The sequence below is a fragment of the Xenopus laevis genome, chromosome 4L, assembly GCF_017654675.1.
Source record: "Xenopus laevis strain J_2021 chromosome 4L, Xenopus_laevis_v10.1, whole genome shotgun sequence".
In the NCBI taxonomy this organism is placed as follows: Eukaryota; Metazoa; Chordata; class Amphibia; order Anura; family Pipidae; genus Xenopus; species Xenopus laevis.
The window spans coordinates 91,090,078-91,108,966 of record NC_054377.1 but is presented as its reverse complement, the minus strand read 5'-3'; the positions used below and the strand labels follow the sequence as shown (position 1 = coordinate 91,108,966).

The window sequence follows — 18,889 nt, the reverse complement described above, 5'->3', positions numbered from 1 at the left end:
GGCTTGTCTTAATAACAGTGTCCACAAAATGGCTGCTGCCTGTTTGCTATAATTTTGAAATCCCAGACTGAAGGAAACAAGATTCAAATAATTTTTATAGTGTAATTATAGTGTAATTATAGTGTAATTAAAGTTCATTTTGCTTGACTAATCTGATAAAAAAGGATTTTGAATAATTTCTTTGGGTGACGGGTCCCCTTTAAGGTCCAATTGCAAAAATTCTAAAAAAAAAATCAATGAAGTGCTCTCAAAAATTAGATTTGAGCCCTAAAAATAACCAGATTAAATATACTCTAGCCCAAGAGCTACTGAGATCATTAGTATAATGTAATTGTGAAACCTGACTTGTATAAACTTGGCGTATTGTGCACATGCAGCTCTGAAACTGCTCAGCCTGTCTCCATTGTATTCATGTTTTTTTCTTTGGGTTTCTTTGGAGCTAAAGCAATAGTCCCCAGTAAAACAAACAGGTATTCTCCATAACTGTGCTTGTTTTGTATCCCTACCTTTCATTATTGTACCCAGCACACAATGGCTGTTTAGAAACTATGTTTTCCTACATAAAAGACAGAACTAGTCTACGTTAGAGAGTGCAGCCGGACTTGTGTTCTTATTAATACAGTGTGCAGCTATGGGAATAATAACGAGATATTTGCTTTGCACGACAAAGAGATTTTTAACAATGCTGTTTATTAAAGAATGCTCCACTTGAAGTTCAGGGATTACCCATAACCTATTGTTGTAGATCTGTGTTTGCTTACATAGAGGGGTTTTTGTTCATTCCGTATATTTGAAATGTGGCTATTGATCTATTCACTGAAAAGCCACCTCTTCCCTTTTTGTCAGCCAGAGTCGGTTGTTCAGATGCTGAAGCTAAAGCACGGCGCATCTTCTAATTGTTTTTCTAGTTGGTCCTTTACCTTGTATAGTGATTGTGAGTCTCAATCCTGTGACAGTGCCTTTGGGAACTGGTTACATGGGGGAAATAGGAATGGTACATACAAAGAAAAGGGACTTTAATGAGCTACTGTTTATCCTTCTGCAATATAATTGAGCAAGTGCAGTAAATAAAGTAGCATCTGTTATTGCAGCCGGCAGGAAAATGTCAAAACAAGTATACAGAGACAGGTGCTTCAATAACAGTAAATTGAAGTAAAACACGAAGCCAAGGAGTAAAGGTGGCCATACACGCACAGATATTATCATACAAAACTATTTTTCGTACGATATTCGGTGCGTGTATGGCAGGAGATGAGCCTGTATATCGGTCGGCTCGCCAATCAACCCAGGCGGAAAATTTTGATCAGGTGCCTTTGAAGGCAACAGAACATTGGCCACTGTTATTGCTGAATTGTCTGATACAGGTATAGTTCTATTATTTCTACCTGTGTAACTGACGATTCAGCTCTACACGCAGATGGATAAATTGTAGCTCATTAGAGTCCTTTTTCTTTGTACAGTTAGGTCCATCAATATTTGGACTGAGACAACTTTTTTCCAATTATTGATGGACCTAACTGTATGTACCATTCCAATTTCCCCCATCTATCCACTTCCCAAAGGCACTGTAAACAAAGTATCTTTCTTGGAAAGATCGTAATTGGTACGTCTATGGCCACCCTAATAGGTTATAGCGCCAACATCAAGTTTAAGGGGCTCTGAACCTTTTCTACCCCATCTCTATGTCAAGAAAGCATTTTTGCCCTTCTGTATCTTGATCTGTTCAAACAAACTGTATAAGTATTGTGGCACATGTAGCATTTATGTCAATCACCACAAGCCAAGGGCCTATTCTCATTGAGAAGTATATACTTAGCAGTATGATTGCGTCAACATAGTAGTAATGATTTCATTTGGATTCATGCCATAGCCATAGGTCTTTGCTGCCCACCAAGGAACTGATCGTCCACCCAAAAACTTTTTTATTTATTTTTTGCATAGAAAATATCATTCAAACAACCATAACCCTTTAAGTGCCAGCCGAATTTCACATTTCATTTGCAACCTAGTGCCAGATATTATTTAAGCATTTTTTACTCGTTCAGTGTAACAAAGTTTTTTTGTAGGTAAAGCTCCATGAAACTAGGGAAGTTATAGGAAATTATAACTTGATTTTTTCATTGCACATTGGGCTTTGACATACAAGTGGAATTTTGCAACTTTTCTGAAATTTAACACGTATTTTGGGTGAAATATGTAAAAAAAAAATTATTAAACATTTGTGTATATTTTGAGTTTTTTTATTCCATAGAAAAGTTACTTATACACACATTTTTTTGGTATTTGTGAAAGCCCTGATCCTGCCAAGTCCAACAAGACCAAATATGTATCAGTAACCCACTTTTCTTGTCCAGGAGTAACCCCTACACTAAAGCAGCATTTTGTAGAATGTTACACCAGAATAAAGTGGATAAGTACATGTAACAGTTAGTGAACTTATATGTAAATCTAAACTATCCCTCAAGTTTGGTATTTTTAGAAACTACAGACCTTCAGGTTTCTAGGGGTGCTGTAGTTTTCATTTAAAATTCAAATATCAGTGCATCATGAAATGTATAGCTTTTTAATGTATTTTTAGTTTTTTTCTGATATGTAAACTAAGACACAGGATCAAATGTAAATTTGACAAAATAACTCTCATAAAAATTTTCAAACCACAGCAAATTTGAAAGACAAACTTCTCCTGAATAAAACGATACCTCATATGTATGGGCTTTTCTACATGGAGAATTATGGCTGCAGTCCTTCATAGAAGTCATCGCTTTGGTCTGAACTAAAAACCATTGCTGTGCCAGCACACTTAACCAGTTACTGCCAGCTTGTGCATAAAAACCTAGAGCATGCAAAGTTCACTATTCAGATATACTAAATCATTTTACCACCAACAAACCCAGAGAGCCCTAACCTACCAACACAATGCAGAATTCAAGTCCTCTTACAGTGTAACACAGTATGGTACACTTCAAAACACAAGTGGAAACACAAAGTAGGCTTGCTAGGACACTTGGGACAATAATACCGCATTGTCATTGCCAGGCATTTCTGGAACCTCCTCCACATCTCCAAATATTAGGGCAGGGTGTGCTGCAGCAGATAATTATAATAAGTCAATCTTGGGCCTGGTACTGTCGCCTTGTAAATGACATAAGAATTATAAAGGGCCATTTAGATCATATAAATTGCTGCTTTTTGTACCAGGCCCTGTTTTTTTTGGTGGCACCATAATAAGTTTGGATTTGGTTTGTTTTAGCAACGCCACTCATATTCTTACTATACTCTTTACAACAGCGTGGCTTTGTTTTGCGTGCCTACATTCTCACTGTGGATCATAGTAAGCATAAAAATATTTTTGGTGTCCATAGGCGCATCCAGTGCACTACCACCAGCCTCTGACGCTACCACTATGCACTAATAGTGCTACTATCACCAAGCTCTGATTCCTCAGTAGAGTAGTCAGATGGCACATACTAAATTCCTCTGAGCTGGAGTGCATGCAAAACCTAGCAGCTTCCTCAGCGCTATAAAACCTTTTGCCCATTGTGCCAGAAATATACAGACAACTGCAAAGCTAGTAACAACTGCAAAGCTAGTAAATATATCAAAACAAAAAAAAAATATCAAACAAATGAAAAAGCAAGATAGCTCCTCCAACACTTGTAATATAAGAAGCTAGGGGGGGAAACTCACTTTTTTTAATAACCCAAGCCAGCAAGAGACAACCCAAAAGTTAACCCTTGACAATACAAACTGCCAGAAGAAAAAAAAATACTTGAACTTAAACGCCTGAATCCTTCTGTAACTCTATGGAATATATATACTGCACAGTTTACAATCAGCCCAACCCCTTTGGACCTTTCTGGAACAATCAACTGAATCAAACAGAATAAAATCAGCCACGGCAATAAAAGAACAATTATTGCAGTGAAATTGGTGGTTAGAGTTCTAGATTCACTAGTGTCACTGCAAAGGGAACCTTTTTTATGGGCACTATACAAGCAATAAAGAACAGTACAAAGGAACAATCTGGAATAAAATCACCAAAGCAATAAAATAACAGTAATTACAGTGATATTGGTGGTCAGGGTCCTAGATTCACTGCAATGGGATTTTTTTTAGGAGGTCTAAACAAGCAATAAAGAACAGTGCAAATAAAACTTTTGAATAAAATCACTAAAATGCAATAAAATCACCCAAAACAATAAAATCACCCAAAACAATAAAATCACCCAAAACAATAAAAGTAAAGTTATTACAGTGGAATCAGTGTTCAAGAGTTCTAGATTCACTAATGTCACTGCACAGGGAACACTTTTTGGTTAACTAAACAAGCAATAAAAGCAATGCAAAGAAAAAATGGAATAAAATCAACAAGGTGCAAATAAAAAGCTAAAATCAGCTAAAGCAATAAAAAGAACAGTTATTGGAGGGAAATTGGTGGTCAAAAATCTAGATCCACCAGCGTCACTGCAAATGGAAACTTTTCTGGGGAACCAAACCACCAGTAAAGAACAATGTAAACGATAAACAAATAAAATCAACAATAGTTGATTATAATCACCAAAATCTATAAAAAGTACAGTTATTGGAGTGAAATCAGTGGTCAGTAATCTAGATTCACCAGCATCATTGCAAACACAACATTTTTATAGACAATAACAGCGCCCAAGAGCAACACAAAAGTAATAATGCCAAAAAAAATCAATATAAAATGAATCATTGATGAAAATGTAAAAAAAAACACAAAAATTTAATCAAAAAACCTAATCCTTATAGATCACAATCAGAAGTAAAGTTGGAGCAGCAAAAAAGACCTACTAAAGAAAGCAAAGAAAGAAATAAAAAAAATTAAGTATAGGGGAAAAAAGTGAGTGCATGTGTGAGTGTGAGTGTGTGCTTGGCAAAGTTGCAAAAGTGCTAATGAGAAAGACAGAAGAAAAAATAAATAGATTTAGAGTGTTTTGATAAGAAATATGTAAAATAAAGTTCAGCACACTCAGTTGAATGCAGGCAATCCAGGCAACCAATCCAGCAGGAGTTTTCCAGCAGTCAGAAATGTGCAGCAGGAGTAAAGGGGGCAGTGTCGGGTTGGGTAATTTATAGGTGGCTAAATCCACCGATCAGGCTCTGGATCGATAAGTGTTACCACATCTGCTCGTTGCCTAGGGGACTCTGCAGCCATTAGAAGTGTTGCATAATATAAAATCTACGATATGTGGCACTTCGTTACTCTTATACATAGATCATAGAAGTTCTGTGGCATTTAAAGGGTTAAAGTAAAAATTCATGTAGTATTTCATTGCTTTTAAAGATATTTGTAAATGAAGTTCCTTGAAAGCCTGCACTCCCAGCTGTGATTCCTGAAACAACCCTGACTTCTGTGTCTGCACTGAAAGTCACTGCATTGGCCGTGGTGCATGTGTTTGCACCCAGGCTGATACAGTGCCTTTTTGATGCAGACACAAGAGCCAGCGTAGCCCAGTGGATCAGCTGATATGTTTATCTGCAAGCCAAGAATCAGCCTGTCTGATATAATAATCATGGAAAAAGCATGAACAAGCGTGACCCTGTCTGACATTAGGCTATAATCATTAGGCTTTGTAATGAATGCGGATTGGAAAGTTGCTTAGAGTTATTTTGAAATAATTCGAAATATTATTAAAATATTATTAATTATTAGAATATTATTAAATATTAATATAAATATTATTAGTAATATTGAAGATTTTCTTTCAATGTGCAAAAAGTCATTAATATTCGGTTATATTCTTGTGTTAACATTTTATGATTTAAAATAAGTATTAAACCACATTGATTTGTAACAGTGGTTCAAATAACAAATGTTGGGCATATTTATAAATATGACTATAAAAAATATACGTAATTACAAATATACCTTTAGCTTGAACAAAAAAAAAGGTAGAAGCTGTGCTGAATGGAAAAAATACGATCAATGAATCAGTGAGTATTTTTTCTTCAGTTTAAACAATTTTTCCTTTTATTTAATACAGCTTTTGTAAACCCACCAAAGCACAGAGGGGAAAAGATTGTGCATATAATCATGTTCACTAGTGTGTGCAGTGTATGTATTAAAACATATTACTCCAAAAAGTTATTTTTTGCACAGGAGAACACCCCATCTTTAAATAGGCTCTACAAATGTGTTATGTGCCATTAATATTCACTGTATCATTTTTTTATGGTTAAGTGGTTGATGGTTAGGATGTTTTACTGAGCTCCATATGGATCATATCCAGTAACCTGCAGTATCACACATTTGTAATGTTTGTTGCCTTGAGGTGCACAGACCTGTTTGGGAGATTTCTCTGGATGTTGATGTTTTTGTTGTCCGGGCTACAACGGATTAATGTATGGGAAACAGCTATTCAGTTTTTAAGTTGGTTATTAGAAACACAGAAGGTGTTATATGGCTGATTAGTTACTCGATTACATGTTTAGGTAATACCTCTTTATCTTCAAAGGAAGGTGGATTTTGACCTGAGTAAGCCGTTATTGGTGCAGCAATTACTCTCCCACGCCGAAGCCTCGTTAACCTCTTTGTCCTGACAATTAAATCAGCTGTCCTCCTGGGCAGTAATATCTGATCTAATTGTGATCTGAAAGAAGGAGGCTTTATTTTAATTAGTTGCTTACACGTTGTCATTAGGCAGTGGGAAATAAACAGAATTGTCACCTGGCACTAAGGTGACATCGTGTTGATTATCAAAGGATCTCCTTCACCTGTTCCACAGTCAGAAGGATTGCTGGGAAAGTCTTGGCTTGTCCACATTTGCAGCCACTAGGACAGTTAGTACAATGTATAATTATACATATATATATATATATATATATATATATATATATATATATATATATATATATATATATATATATATATATATATATATATATATATATATATATATATATATATATATATAAATATATAAATATATATATTTTTAAGTAAACCCCAGTGTGCACTCATGCCTCTTGGACTTATATCTATACATTTTTATGAGTATCACCTGGGTGGCTTTTTGATTCCAGTGGAATGCGGATCACGAAAGATTTACATATATATATATATATATATATATATATATATATATATATATATATATATATATATATATATATATATATATATATATATATATATATATATATATATATATATATATATTGAATCATGTACCCCCTATTGTAAAATAAAAGGATATTATAAGTCACTGATGACTATATAAAGGCACAAGGCTGAAGCTCTTTTATACAGGTCTAGGAACTCTAAGATCGTAATATTTTACAATAATAGTATATAAAGTACCCAATATTTTATATACAGGTATGGGATCCGTTATCTGGAAACCCTTTATCCAGAAAGCTCTGAATTACAGATGGGCTGCCTCCCATAGACTCCATTTTATCCAACTTTTAAAAAATTATTTCCTTTTTCTCTGTAATAGTAAAACAGCCTCTTGTACTTGATCCAAACTAATATATAATTAATCCTTATTAGAAGCATTGAAGCACAATGTTTACATGATATTCTAGTAGACTTAAGGTATGAATATCCAAATTACAGAAAGATCTGTTATCCAGAAAACTCCAGGTCCTGTGCATTCTGGATAACAGGTCCCATACCTGTAATATAATACCAAGTTTCAGTGAGTCGTGTGACAGAAATGACACCAGTGAGCACCAGTTATGATTTATGACATCGCCATTTATAATGATATTATTTCAGGATATTCATGACTTTTGTGTATTGTGTGTGAACTGCTTCCTTCCATATAGCATTCTCAATTAACGCATATATAAGTTGAATGTCTGTACCTGTGCTTTAAACGGTGTCTTAGTTCTTTGACATAATTAAAATGCCCATGACTGCACCATAATAATGCATTGTGCTTATGCATCTTACCTACAGGCAATTCGGCTTTCTTTGGAACAGTCTCTGCCTCCAGAACCCCTTGAAGAAAGTGAACCCTTAAGCAAGCTCCGCATCAGAACCCCAAGCGGGGAGTTCCTCGAGAGGCGCTTCCTGGGATCTAGCCCTCTGCAAGTTGTTCTTGACTTTGTAGCATCCAAAGGGTATCCCTGCCATGAGTTCAAGCTGATCAGCACATTTCCTAGGAGAGATGTGAGTATTTTGTCTGCCATTCCCGGCTCTCTGTTCTAAGTCAGGTAACCTTGCTAAAGCAGAATAAAATAAGCCTCATTGGCTAATCAAGCAGCAGCATTAACATGGCTAAGCAGATAAATATTCATGGACAAAAAAAAACATTTTAACAAGAGAAAATCCATGTGTTTCTCCAAGATTGTTCTTTAAATAACTGTCATAAAAGTCTGCATAAACAGATAGTCACTGCAGATATTCTACCAGAAGCAAAATTGCAAAATATAGTGGTGTGACCATTTCTATGATATAAATCTATGGTACTTCATGGTGCAGTTGCCCTCACCCAGTAAGAGGTAAGTCAGCCAGATGTTGATCTGGCAGGTTTAAATATCCCATCGAATGGAGGACCGCATTGGTACATTGATGCATTCCTCAATCCAACTTCCGGTATTCTTCTACAAAAAATCCCTAGATCCTTCTCAATTAAGGTAACCCCCAACACCCTGCCATTTAGTGTATAACTTGCATTTATATTATTTTAGCCAAAGTGCATAACCTTGCATTTATCAACATTGAACCTCATTTTCCAGTTTGCTGCCCAGTTTTCCAGTTTAGACAAATCACTCTGCAAAGTGGCAGCATCCTGCATGGAACCTATAGTTCTGCACAATTTAGTATCATCTGCAAAAATAGAAACAGTACTTTCAATGCCCAACTCCAGGTCATTAATAAATAAGTTGACTCCACCTAAGCTATTTGTACTGCTAAAAAATGCTTAATCTTTCACAACCAGTTTGCTGGGCTCAGTATTATGGGATTCTTTTAAACCTGTCTAATTAGTCATTTACTGCAGATTAGGAAAGATGGGAAGAAATTAATGTTATCTGGTACTGACTTGTAATCCACAGGAACCAGTGTATACTTATGTCAGTTACAGGTTTCTCTTTAACCTCTTAAGTACTATACTTCAAATTGCTTTTCTTCAGAGAATATTCACCAAGCACTTATTAGAGGCAGGAACAGAGGTTAACTGTGCATAAAACATTCTCTTATTCATATATAAACTTTGTTGCCTTTGAAACATTCAACAGACATTATAAAAGTCAGCAATATATATATTAATTGGTCTAATATTTATCACTATGACTCTGATCTGTTTGGTTCTGCATTAATTTGTTCATATAGCACCACAATTGTATGAAGTGCTTCACAAAGTGTAATCACAAACGGGTAAGGTTAATGTACATTTAAAAGTGAAAATAAATACATGAGTACTAGGAGATTCAATACATAGTTAGAATGATGTACGAGAAGCCAAAAGATAAGGTAAGGTTGCCAAGAGAGAGGATGTAAAGAGAGAAAAGACTGACCCTTGGGGGAACCAGCAGAGAGATCAACAGGTGATTAAAATCTGCTTAGAAATGCTAACACTGAATGCCTGCATAGAGATTGGAATATAACCAGCATACCAGCACTGATCCCAAGCATTTTAAGGTTATTTAAAAGGAAAGAGTGGTCAAGTGTGGTTTTATTAGCAAAACCCCCAGCAAAACTTTCAATACATGCCCAGGAATCATTGTGCTTCCAAAAATGACTGGCATATACTGAACTAAAACTGATCAAAAAGATGATGCTAAAAAGCAATCTAACATTTTTGCGAGCTCTGTGTATATGTATACACTGTATAACATAATAAAAAGCCAACATGGGCATTTAATAGTTTAAGTAACCATAGTGGTTGTACAAGTATGGGATCTCTTGTGCAGAAAAAAAGATATCCAGAAAACTCTGAATTACAGGAAGGCCATCTCATACAGAGTCTGTTTTAAGCAAATAATTCAAATTATAATTTAATTCTTGAATTTTTCTTTGGAAGTACAGGTATGGAATCCATTATCCGGAAACCCTTTATCCAGAAAGCTCTGAATTACGGGAAGGTCATCTCCAATAGACTCTATTATAATCAAATAATTCAAAATTTTAAAACATATTTCCTCTGTAGTAATAAAACAGTACCTTGTACCTGATTCCAGCTAAGATATACTTAATCCTTATTGGAGGCAAAACCAGCCTATTGGATTAATTTATTATTTATATTTTTTATTCCAATATTTTTATTGAGTTTGCACAGAAAAAAATATAGTTTACAGTAGCATACAATAGCATACAAAAAGAGACTTCACAGAATGAAAATACACATAAATTTAACACATAGCTCGTAGCTAAACTGTTATCTACCACTGTCGATTAACGCAAAGTGTAATACTGACAATACAATTTAACCGTTTAACTAGCTGACAAGTCTAGAAAATCCTATTAAAAATGTTACAAGTGATATTATTTATATTTTTTAGCAGACTTATCAAGGGTTGAATTTCAAATCTAAATTTATTTAAAAAATTGAGTTTTTCAAAGTCTAGTGAATAGGATCGACCCGCAAACTCGCATCGAATTCGATTTGAATTTTAAAAAACGTTTCGGGGAACAAAAATCCCCTTTGTCAAGCATCATGCTTGACAAAGGGGATTTTTGTTCCCTGAAAAGTTGCATTTGCAATCCGTAAATAAAGAATTTTTGGAAGAACTCCTGTAGACCTGTGTGCCATCGGATGTCACCGATTTGTATCCCTTGTAACCGGGACATGTTGGCACAAGGTCTGATGGACTCCAATTTTATAACCAAAGTTTGGTTGCCTTTAAACCAGCCCTTTCACTTCAGTTCAGCCAGTTTCTTAAAACAACCTGTTTTCCATCTGCACCATGTGTAGCATAAATATATATATATATATATATATATATATATATATATATATATATATATATATATATATATATATATATATATATATCTGGCCTTGTTACCTTAAATTCATTGTGGACAGTATACATGTGCCTCTACCTCTTCACCAGCTGTTTTGTGACAGACCTGTTGTAACTGCTGTCTTTTACATGCCTTTTATTGTGTTTTAATTGCTACCTAGTTAGGCTTATGTTTTTGGCTTGTTCATTTCCATGTGGAATAGCGTTAATAAGATCTAATGAGCACTGGAAGCAGGAGATTAGGATATCCAGCGTTACCTGGAGAATTGGTCAGTCTCAGGTGAGGTGGATAGTGTGGCTTGTTGATCCTTGTATGAAAAGGACCTTTTGCAGTTACAGTTACCTGATCAATTGACCCAACTGTTTTTTTAAACTTGAATTGTAGTTTGCATCTAGTGGAAACACCTCTTCACTTATATATATCCTTTATACCAATATGCACATATGTCAGGCTAAACACTAGCGCCTTAAAGGGGTCATTCACCATTATGCAAAGTAGGATAAACATGACAGTGAGGCAAACACTAGAATTACATAAATACATTTTCACTTGGCTACAAAAAGGGACTCGGACAGAACTTTCTTCAAGGCGAGCCCTGACAACTTTTTAGAATCAGCACAGATGTCAGCTGTGATCAATAATGATCTAGTCCTTTTTTTTTTTAAGCTACATGGGAGATTTTGTAGAATAATCAGATCAACAGATCACATGGATGTAGTTGTGTGGGTCAAAAATAATGGAACTGATACTAAAATCTGATGTATAAACTACATGAGAGATCTGACACAACTATTGAAGGGACTTTACATGCTGCGTTTGCATCTGACAAGATGTAGTCTGAAAGATCCTTTTTCTCTGTTCATTAAAATACACTGATTGTATGATGTAGTCATGTGGGGAAAAAAGCACCATCCGACTATGATCCAATTTTACATAGAACATGGAAGTTTTGTAGCATCCTTCAAAATCTTTTGTGGGTCGGATAAGGTCTGACCCAAATGAAAGGTCAAACAGAATCTGGCGACAGTCGTAAAATGGACCCTCAATCTGCCATATACAGTATGCTCAGATGGTCAAGCAGTGTGGTCAGATGTGGCCAAACAGATTTAGGGATGCATGACTACTGGCACCTGGGTGTGTGTATAGTAGTGCAATCCCTAACACCTGATGTCATGGGGATGCATGATGGGTTGCCGACATTGCTTTAAAGGAGAAGGAAAGGTCTTTTTACTTGGTGCACCTATTTGGAGAAAACTGCACAGGCCCAGGATTCTTCCAGCGAGCACCACGGAGCGATCTTCTTCCTGCTTCTTCTTTTTTCTCACTGCTGTACATGCACAGTAGAACGAAAAGTCTTAACTTTAATGAGAAAATATATTTTGTTTTACTGCGCATGCGTCTGCCCTGGCAAATTTTAAGAAAGAAGAAGCAGGAAGAGGATCACTCCGTGGTGCTTGCTGGAAGAATCCCGGGCCAGTGCTGTTTTATTCTAATAGGTGCACCGGCCTGGGGTTTCAGGTTAGTAATTGCGATCACTTGGTGGTTCCTAACTTTTGGCACCCCCAAGTAAAAAGACCTTCCCTTCTCCTTTAAGACAGATATGCTATACTGGTGTAAGTATATAACAGGTGAATTTTTAGTTGGGTGGTTCACATGTTGTTAAACTACCATTTTGCAATCTCCTTTCCATATGCACGCTATAAACAATGGAATATTCAACCCCTAACTCTGTGCCCTCTCTGTGTGTGTTATGGTACACTTAACTGTCCGCTAGATGTGGTTGGCATTTGATTCTGTGTGTGTCTCCTTATTGAATCAACTGTATACTGTTCTGTCATCAACATATTAAACTCAAACAAGAGTAATTCCTCTATAATTATATAAAATGATGCACATTATTAATGTGACTTGGTGGCAAACAAAATGTTTACACATCACAGATCAGGCTGGCTGATAGCACAGGAGTGCGTGGGATGCTAATTAAGCAGAATCATCAGCCATATGAAGAAGAAGAAGTCTCTAAAACAAAGCGACAACAGCTCTTGTTTGTTGACAGATGCAGCAGCCGTATTCTTTATAATTGGGTAATGGTGTAAACATTGGCGAATCGTAAAGGTCCCTTAGTGAATTCGAAACAGAAGGCAAGCAGAAACCATGGGTATAAACAGTTCCACCCCTTCTCCTGACACCCACAAGCTGTAAAGAAAATTGAGAAAAGGGCATCATGCATTTTATTAACTACAGAGGTCTGTGGAGGTTCATTGTCTCTAATTAGCTGCTGCCCCATCTGGAAACATTTGCTAACATTGCAGTCCCACCGTTGCTATTGAGTGTTGCATTTGCCTTGTTACACCCTAGGTGTAACCTTCTAACTGCTGTTTCTACATGGCAAGATGTATTTAAAGGCTTTAGTATTTAGACAAAAACAGACACAACACACTGAACTGACATAAACCATTGGGATACAGCAACCTAATAAACTCAAGGCATGTACTGCACAGAATTGCACCTATGGTAAAATAACATCAGATTTCACAAACTCCTCCTTTACTCGCATTTAAATCCTGGCACCATTCGAAAGACAACGGAAAGGTTAACATTAACAAATATGGATATGTTTCTAGATCAACTTTGCAGCCAGATCTACGATTCAGTTCCCTGGCAAAGGGACATCTCATATCTAGCCCGCCTTGAGTTTGCAAATAGCAGAGTTTTGATGAGGTTGTGTTCCTGTAATTACATCCCTGAGTGCATCTCTGCACCATCTGTTTATCTTATGCTACATCATTAGGAAGAGGCCTAATTTCTCCAGTTAGAAAGACCCAAGAAACCTTTGTGCTTAGATCCCTCTTCCTCTTGTTTTTCTGATTAAAGGGAACTTGGGAATTGCAGAGAGAGAAAAAACAATCACTTATCAGCTGAGGAATAACTACCAAAGATTTTGGCCCAAATATTTGCATTGCTGCCATGTACCAGTTTGAGGGATAGTTATTGTTGCATATGATTTCCTTTTGTGGCCAAATGTTTGATTTCAAATATATATTAAGCGGTATGTGTGTTAAAATTCGAACTGGGGGCTCCCGAGGGATTCCCAGTGGTTCGAATTTTATCAGTTATTAACACGTTCAGGAAAGGGTTTTCATTTATCAAAACATTCACTTCTTTGATAAATGTGCAAGTTCCTCAAAACTGATTTGACGGCAGCCCAGATCTTTCCTATGGGATATCATAGTTTAGCTTTAATCAAGTCTCACCTTAAAGATTAGGCATGTCTTCAATCCATGAGACTTATTTTATACATTTATCTCATTCATTGTTGCGTGGAAAAGTAGTTTGTACATTACATTATGGTATCGATAGTTTTACAGACTGGGAATCATTTGTCTTGTTAAATAAAAAATACACACACCGTTCCATAGATTCATAGAATCAGTATATAAAGAGATCCTTATATTTTTTTAAATGCAAAATAAAAAGGTTTATAGGTAAGACCAGAAACATTTTGTTGGACAGGAGTTTAAATTTAGTTTGAACTCCTTTAGACATTAAAGGTTGTATGGTTCGAGATGCTTCTTTTCCTCGTATAGTCTTTTCTTTTTCTACGATAGTAATAATATCATCTTCTCTTCTGCTCAATCATTCCCTACCCTAATGCCTCCACACATCTCTTTTTTTTTGTTTTTATTTTTTATTCCTTCACAGTTTATTTTTGTCTTCTGTCTTCAGTTCACGTCTCCATTCTGCTTTTGTTTGTCTTCCTTTCCCGGGGAGGCACACACCAATTATCTTTGCTGCTTAACCATTTATCAAGCCATAAACAATTCAATGTTTTGGGGTCTCCACCTACATTTTCATGCAAGTTTGTGTGGGGAAGGTGGCCACTTACATACTTCTTCATTTATCGTTATCAGGAACCTGTTACCCAGAAAACTCCAAATTACAAAAAGGCCATCTCCCATAGACCCCATTTTAAGCAATTAATTCAAATGTATAGAAATTATTTCATTTTTCTCTGTAATTATATAACATTACCTTGTACTTGATTCAAATTAAGATATAATTAATCTTATTGGAGACAAAGCAATCCTATTAGGTTTATTAATAGTGGCAATTATTTTTTGTTGACTAAAAATATGGAGATCCAAATTACAAGATCCCTTTTCCAGAAAACCCCAGGTCCCGAGCATTCTGGATAACAGGTCCTATACCTGTAACTTTCACACCAAACATTTTCTTGGAATGACATACAGTAAACATCATGGTTGTATTGGCAGTATTATTGTATTATTTAGTGTGCTTATCAGCAGTGTGGGTCAAAACAAGCTAAATTGCTGCAAATAACATTTAAATGATTTGATCCAGTTTTTTCCAAGAAGTGGTCCAGTTATCTGACACACAGTTTATTCTTGCGCTATGTTGATTTATTTAAAAATAGAGCAAAATGCTATAGAGGGCCATATCTGGCCCAGGGCTCCCAGTTAGATACCTCCACCTCCAGTTATTATTACAGCACCCTATATTTCCTGCTTCATGTGCTGTGTAATTTGGCACTGAATATTAATTGTCCTTATATAACCCTGAGCTTCATGTTAATTGTATTGTGGAATATGAAATAGGCATCTTAAATGTTATATACACATATTGTAGTTAAGGTGCAAGTCTGGACTTACATACAGTTTTCTAAATATATTCTGCAAATTAATCCTTCCGCTCTTTTCTGCTCCACTGCTTTTTTTATGTTCTTTAATCCCTCCTGTCACCCTCAACTTGTATTGTCTGAAGTCTATTTATGGGACTTATAAAGAGTATATGCGGTATATTGTGATTCTCAAAATACTGATATGTTTAATCTTATATTTGAAGTTATTATCCTTTTATTGAAGTTGTTTAACATCACACTATTATTCTATACTATTATTATTATAATATTAGTTTGAAGTATCTATGTATTTAAATATTTTTTCATTTATATAGCGCTGCTTGTAAATGCAGAGCTGTACAGTATAACAATACATTAATAGAACAAACCAATCAATACAGTAATAACCACAGGGGTGGTTCATCTTTAAGATAATTTATAGTATTTTATAGAATGGCCAATTCTCAGCAACTTTTAAATTGATCTTCATTATTCATTTTTATAGTTTTTTGTCTTGTTCTTTTGACTCTTTCCAACTTTCAAATGGGGTCCCTGACCCTATCTAAAAAGCAAATCCGCTGTGAAGTTACAAATTGCTACTTTTTAGTACTCGTCTTTCTGTTCAGACCCTCCCCTAATTATATTCCAGCCTCTTATTCAAATCTGGGTAATTTGGACCCTAGCAACCAAACTGCTGAAATTGCAAGCTGGAGAGCTACTGAATAAAGAAAGCTAAATAACTCATAAACCACAAATAATAAAAAATGAAAAGCAACTGCAAATTGTCTCAGAATATCATTCTCTACATCACACTAAAAGTTAATTTAAAGGAGAAACAAACCCTTAATAAAAAAGCCCTACCCCCCCCTACCCTACATAGATCCTCCTCCCCCGCCTAGCTGCCCCCCCGGGCAAATGCCCCTAACTCTTTACTTACCCCTCCGTGCAGATTCTGTCCAGCGGAGTTCACGAGCGCCATCTTCAGCCGCTTCGGTAATCTTATGTAGGGTAGGGTTTTTTTTTTAATAAGGGTTTGTTTCTCCTTTTAAAGGTGAACAACCACTTTAAAGAGACAAATGGTCTCTGCCCTATAAAGTTTATAATGTAAGTGAGTGGGTAACAGTCATAAATAGGATCATGTTAAGTGCTGCAATAACTTCTTTTGATATGTAGTGTCTGTATTTCTTATGAGCTTTCTCGAATACCTAAAACACCATTTTTCCATTTCTTTAACAGATAACACAATTGGATACGAACAGATCCCTCCTAGATCTTAAGCTGTATCCTCAGGAAACACTATTTCTGGAAGCCAAGGAATAAGTGGCCGCAGAGAAGACTATGAGAGCATCATTTGAGGCTATGATTTTACTGACACCACCCCTCTCGCCATGTGCACCTGTACCACCTGAAAGAAAGAGACCCCACAGTGCCCATTACGTGGGTTATCAGCCTGAACAGGAGATCATCCCAATAAGAACGTTGAATTTCACATTACCAGTCATCCAGCTTCTGCTCAAATAAATTTACTCTTACACCAAAGGGCATCTTGTGTTTGTAGCTGGGGACATTTCCCATACTGCCCTGTATAATGATGTGGAGTATCACATTGTCTCATAGCTTACAGACAGAAAAAATAGACAGCTTAACGCATGTTTCACGTGTGACATTGCAGGCTGGTATCCCTCACAGCAGAAAGTTACAGTGGGGGATTGCAATGCTTTCAGCAATATGGGGCTTTCCTTCATTGTAAGTGTCTGATAACTTAAATGAGAGAGAGAGGCCATTGTGTAGTCTTGCTATAAACAGAACACAATATAAATTCCCTGTTCATCAGGGCAGTCTTATCCCACTATTGCTTGTCCAGGCAATAGCAATATATTTTGCGCAATGGTAAAATCTAACAAATTACCCTCTTACGAACAGACAGTTGGACAAACTTTGCCACCATTACCAAATGGGGCCTTAGGATTCCCATGATACTCTGCATCAGTATAACTTGGCAGTTTCTTCTAGAGATTAATTGAACGCCTGGGATGCCAAAGTAGCCATCTCCAGGGCTGGTGGCAAGGCAGGAAGGCTGTAAATCAGGGATGTCCAAATGTCAACCCTCCAGTTCTTGATGAACCTTTCAGCACCCACTGTCAGCTTCCAGCTGTTAGCGATCACTGAATGTTGTATTTGAGGGCCACGCATTGGACATCACTGACACCTACTGAAAATCTCAGTTGCTACAAAATGTCAATTATGCTTTCTAAAACTTGTTCCTCATGGAGACCCATTGGTACTGTGGCCCAGAGCAAATGCTCTCTTATCTGTCCTACACTAAAACCAGCCCTGCCCATCATCTTACATGTTGCTGCCAACTTACTGCAAAATGTGTGGAAGTTCCCAGTGTACCAGCATGTGTCCAGACATGCGATTTTGCCCTAATTTCTGGAAACCTTCAGTTTTTATATATGTATTGTTTTTTTTTTACAGTGTTCTGTATACTCCAATAGACACATAATGTCTACACAAAAACACAACTAGTAAATGAAGGCCAAGACCCCAGTCCACTTTCAACATCATAAATATTTTAATGGCAGCAGTGTACAGTATCTAGCATTCTGCTTCCAAACTTGAGTGCATATCAACGAGGTCCCAAACAATGAGCTATTTAGCATGGTTATATTAAGCTATTTACAGTTCTGACTTACCTGGTCTTTGTATAACTCCATTGGTTTTATCTGGTTGAGGCGTGCTCCATCAGTGGTCTTTGTGCATGTGAGTGTGCATCAAGACATGCACGCGTACAGACAGCAGTACTTCTTCATTCTGAAGAACAAATTCATTTGACCTTAATAGGGACGCTGTGTAAGTTGATGTTTCAGATGTAAAAGGAGCCTATAAGTGGTTCCTGTGGAAACTTGTCAATTTCAAAGCATAATCTTATTTCCAAATAAAGAAGTGCTGGTGTGTTTTGTACTGCACCTCAGCTGTCTGTTTTCTATTAAGTACATTGGGGTGTTCACAGGACCTTAGATCATCATTTTTTTCCCAACACCAGCTATAAAATGACGATTGAAGCTCTGTGAGTGCACCACTACTGATTTTAATGATAGAAAGCACCCAAGCCTAGTTTATAGCTGCAAACTATTGCTGCAGTTTTGTTGAAATTTATTTATAATTCTTTTCTCAAAATTGCCGGTTTCAACGTGTGCCTACATTTTTCCCCCTAATTTATAGTCAGAAATGTTGGATTGTTGGTGTGTTCCGTGCTCCTCAGATTTCACAGTGTTACCAAGAAACTAGATTACCTGAACCTCTGCTAA

The 18,889-nt window shown here is 36.4% G+C and overlaps 1 protein-coding gene across 2 annotated transcripts in view; it reads left to right on the top strand.

Annotated features, from left to right (window-relative positions):
* faf1.L (Fas (TNFRSF6) associated factor 1 L homeolog) overlaps window positions 1-18,547 on the top strand; it is a 151,137-nt gene extending 132,590 nt beyond the window's left edge. The window contains exons 17-18 of one of the 2 annotated variants that reach the window (XM_041589257.1): window positions 7,928-8,140; window positions 16,815-18,547. In XM_041589257.1, coding sequence (XP_041445191.1) covers window positions 7,928-8,140; window positions 16,815-16,898 — 297 coding nt within the window. In that variant the 3' untranslated portion in view covers window positions 16,899-18,547. 2 annotated transcript variants of the gene reach the window in all.
* The last annotated feature ends 342 nt before the right edge of the window (window positions 18,548-18,889 follow it).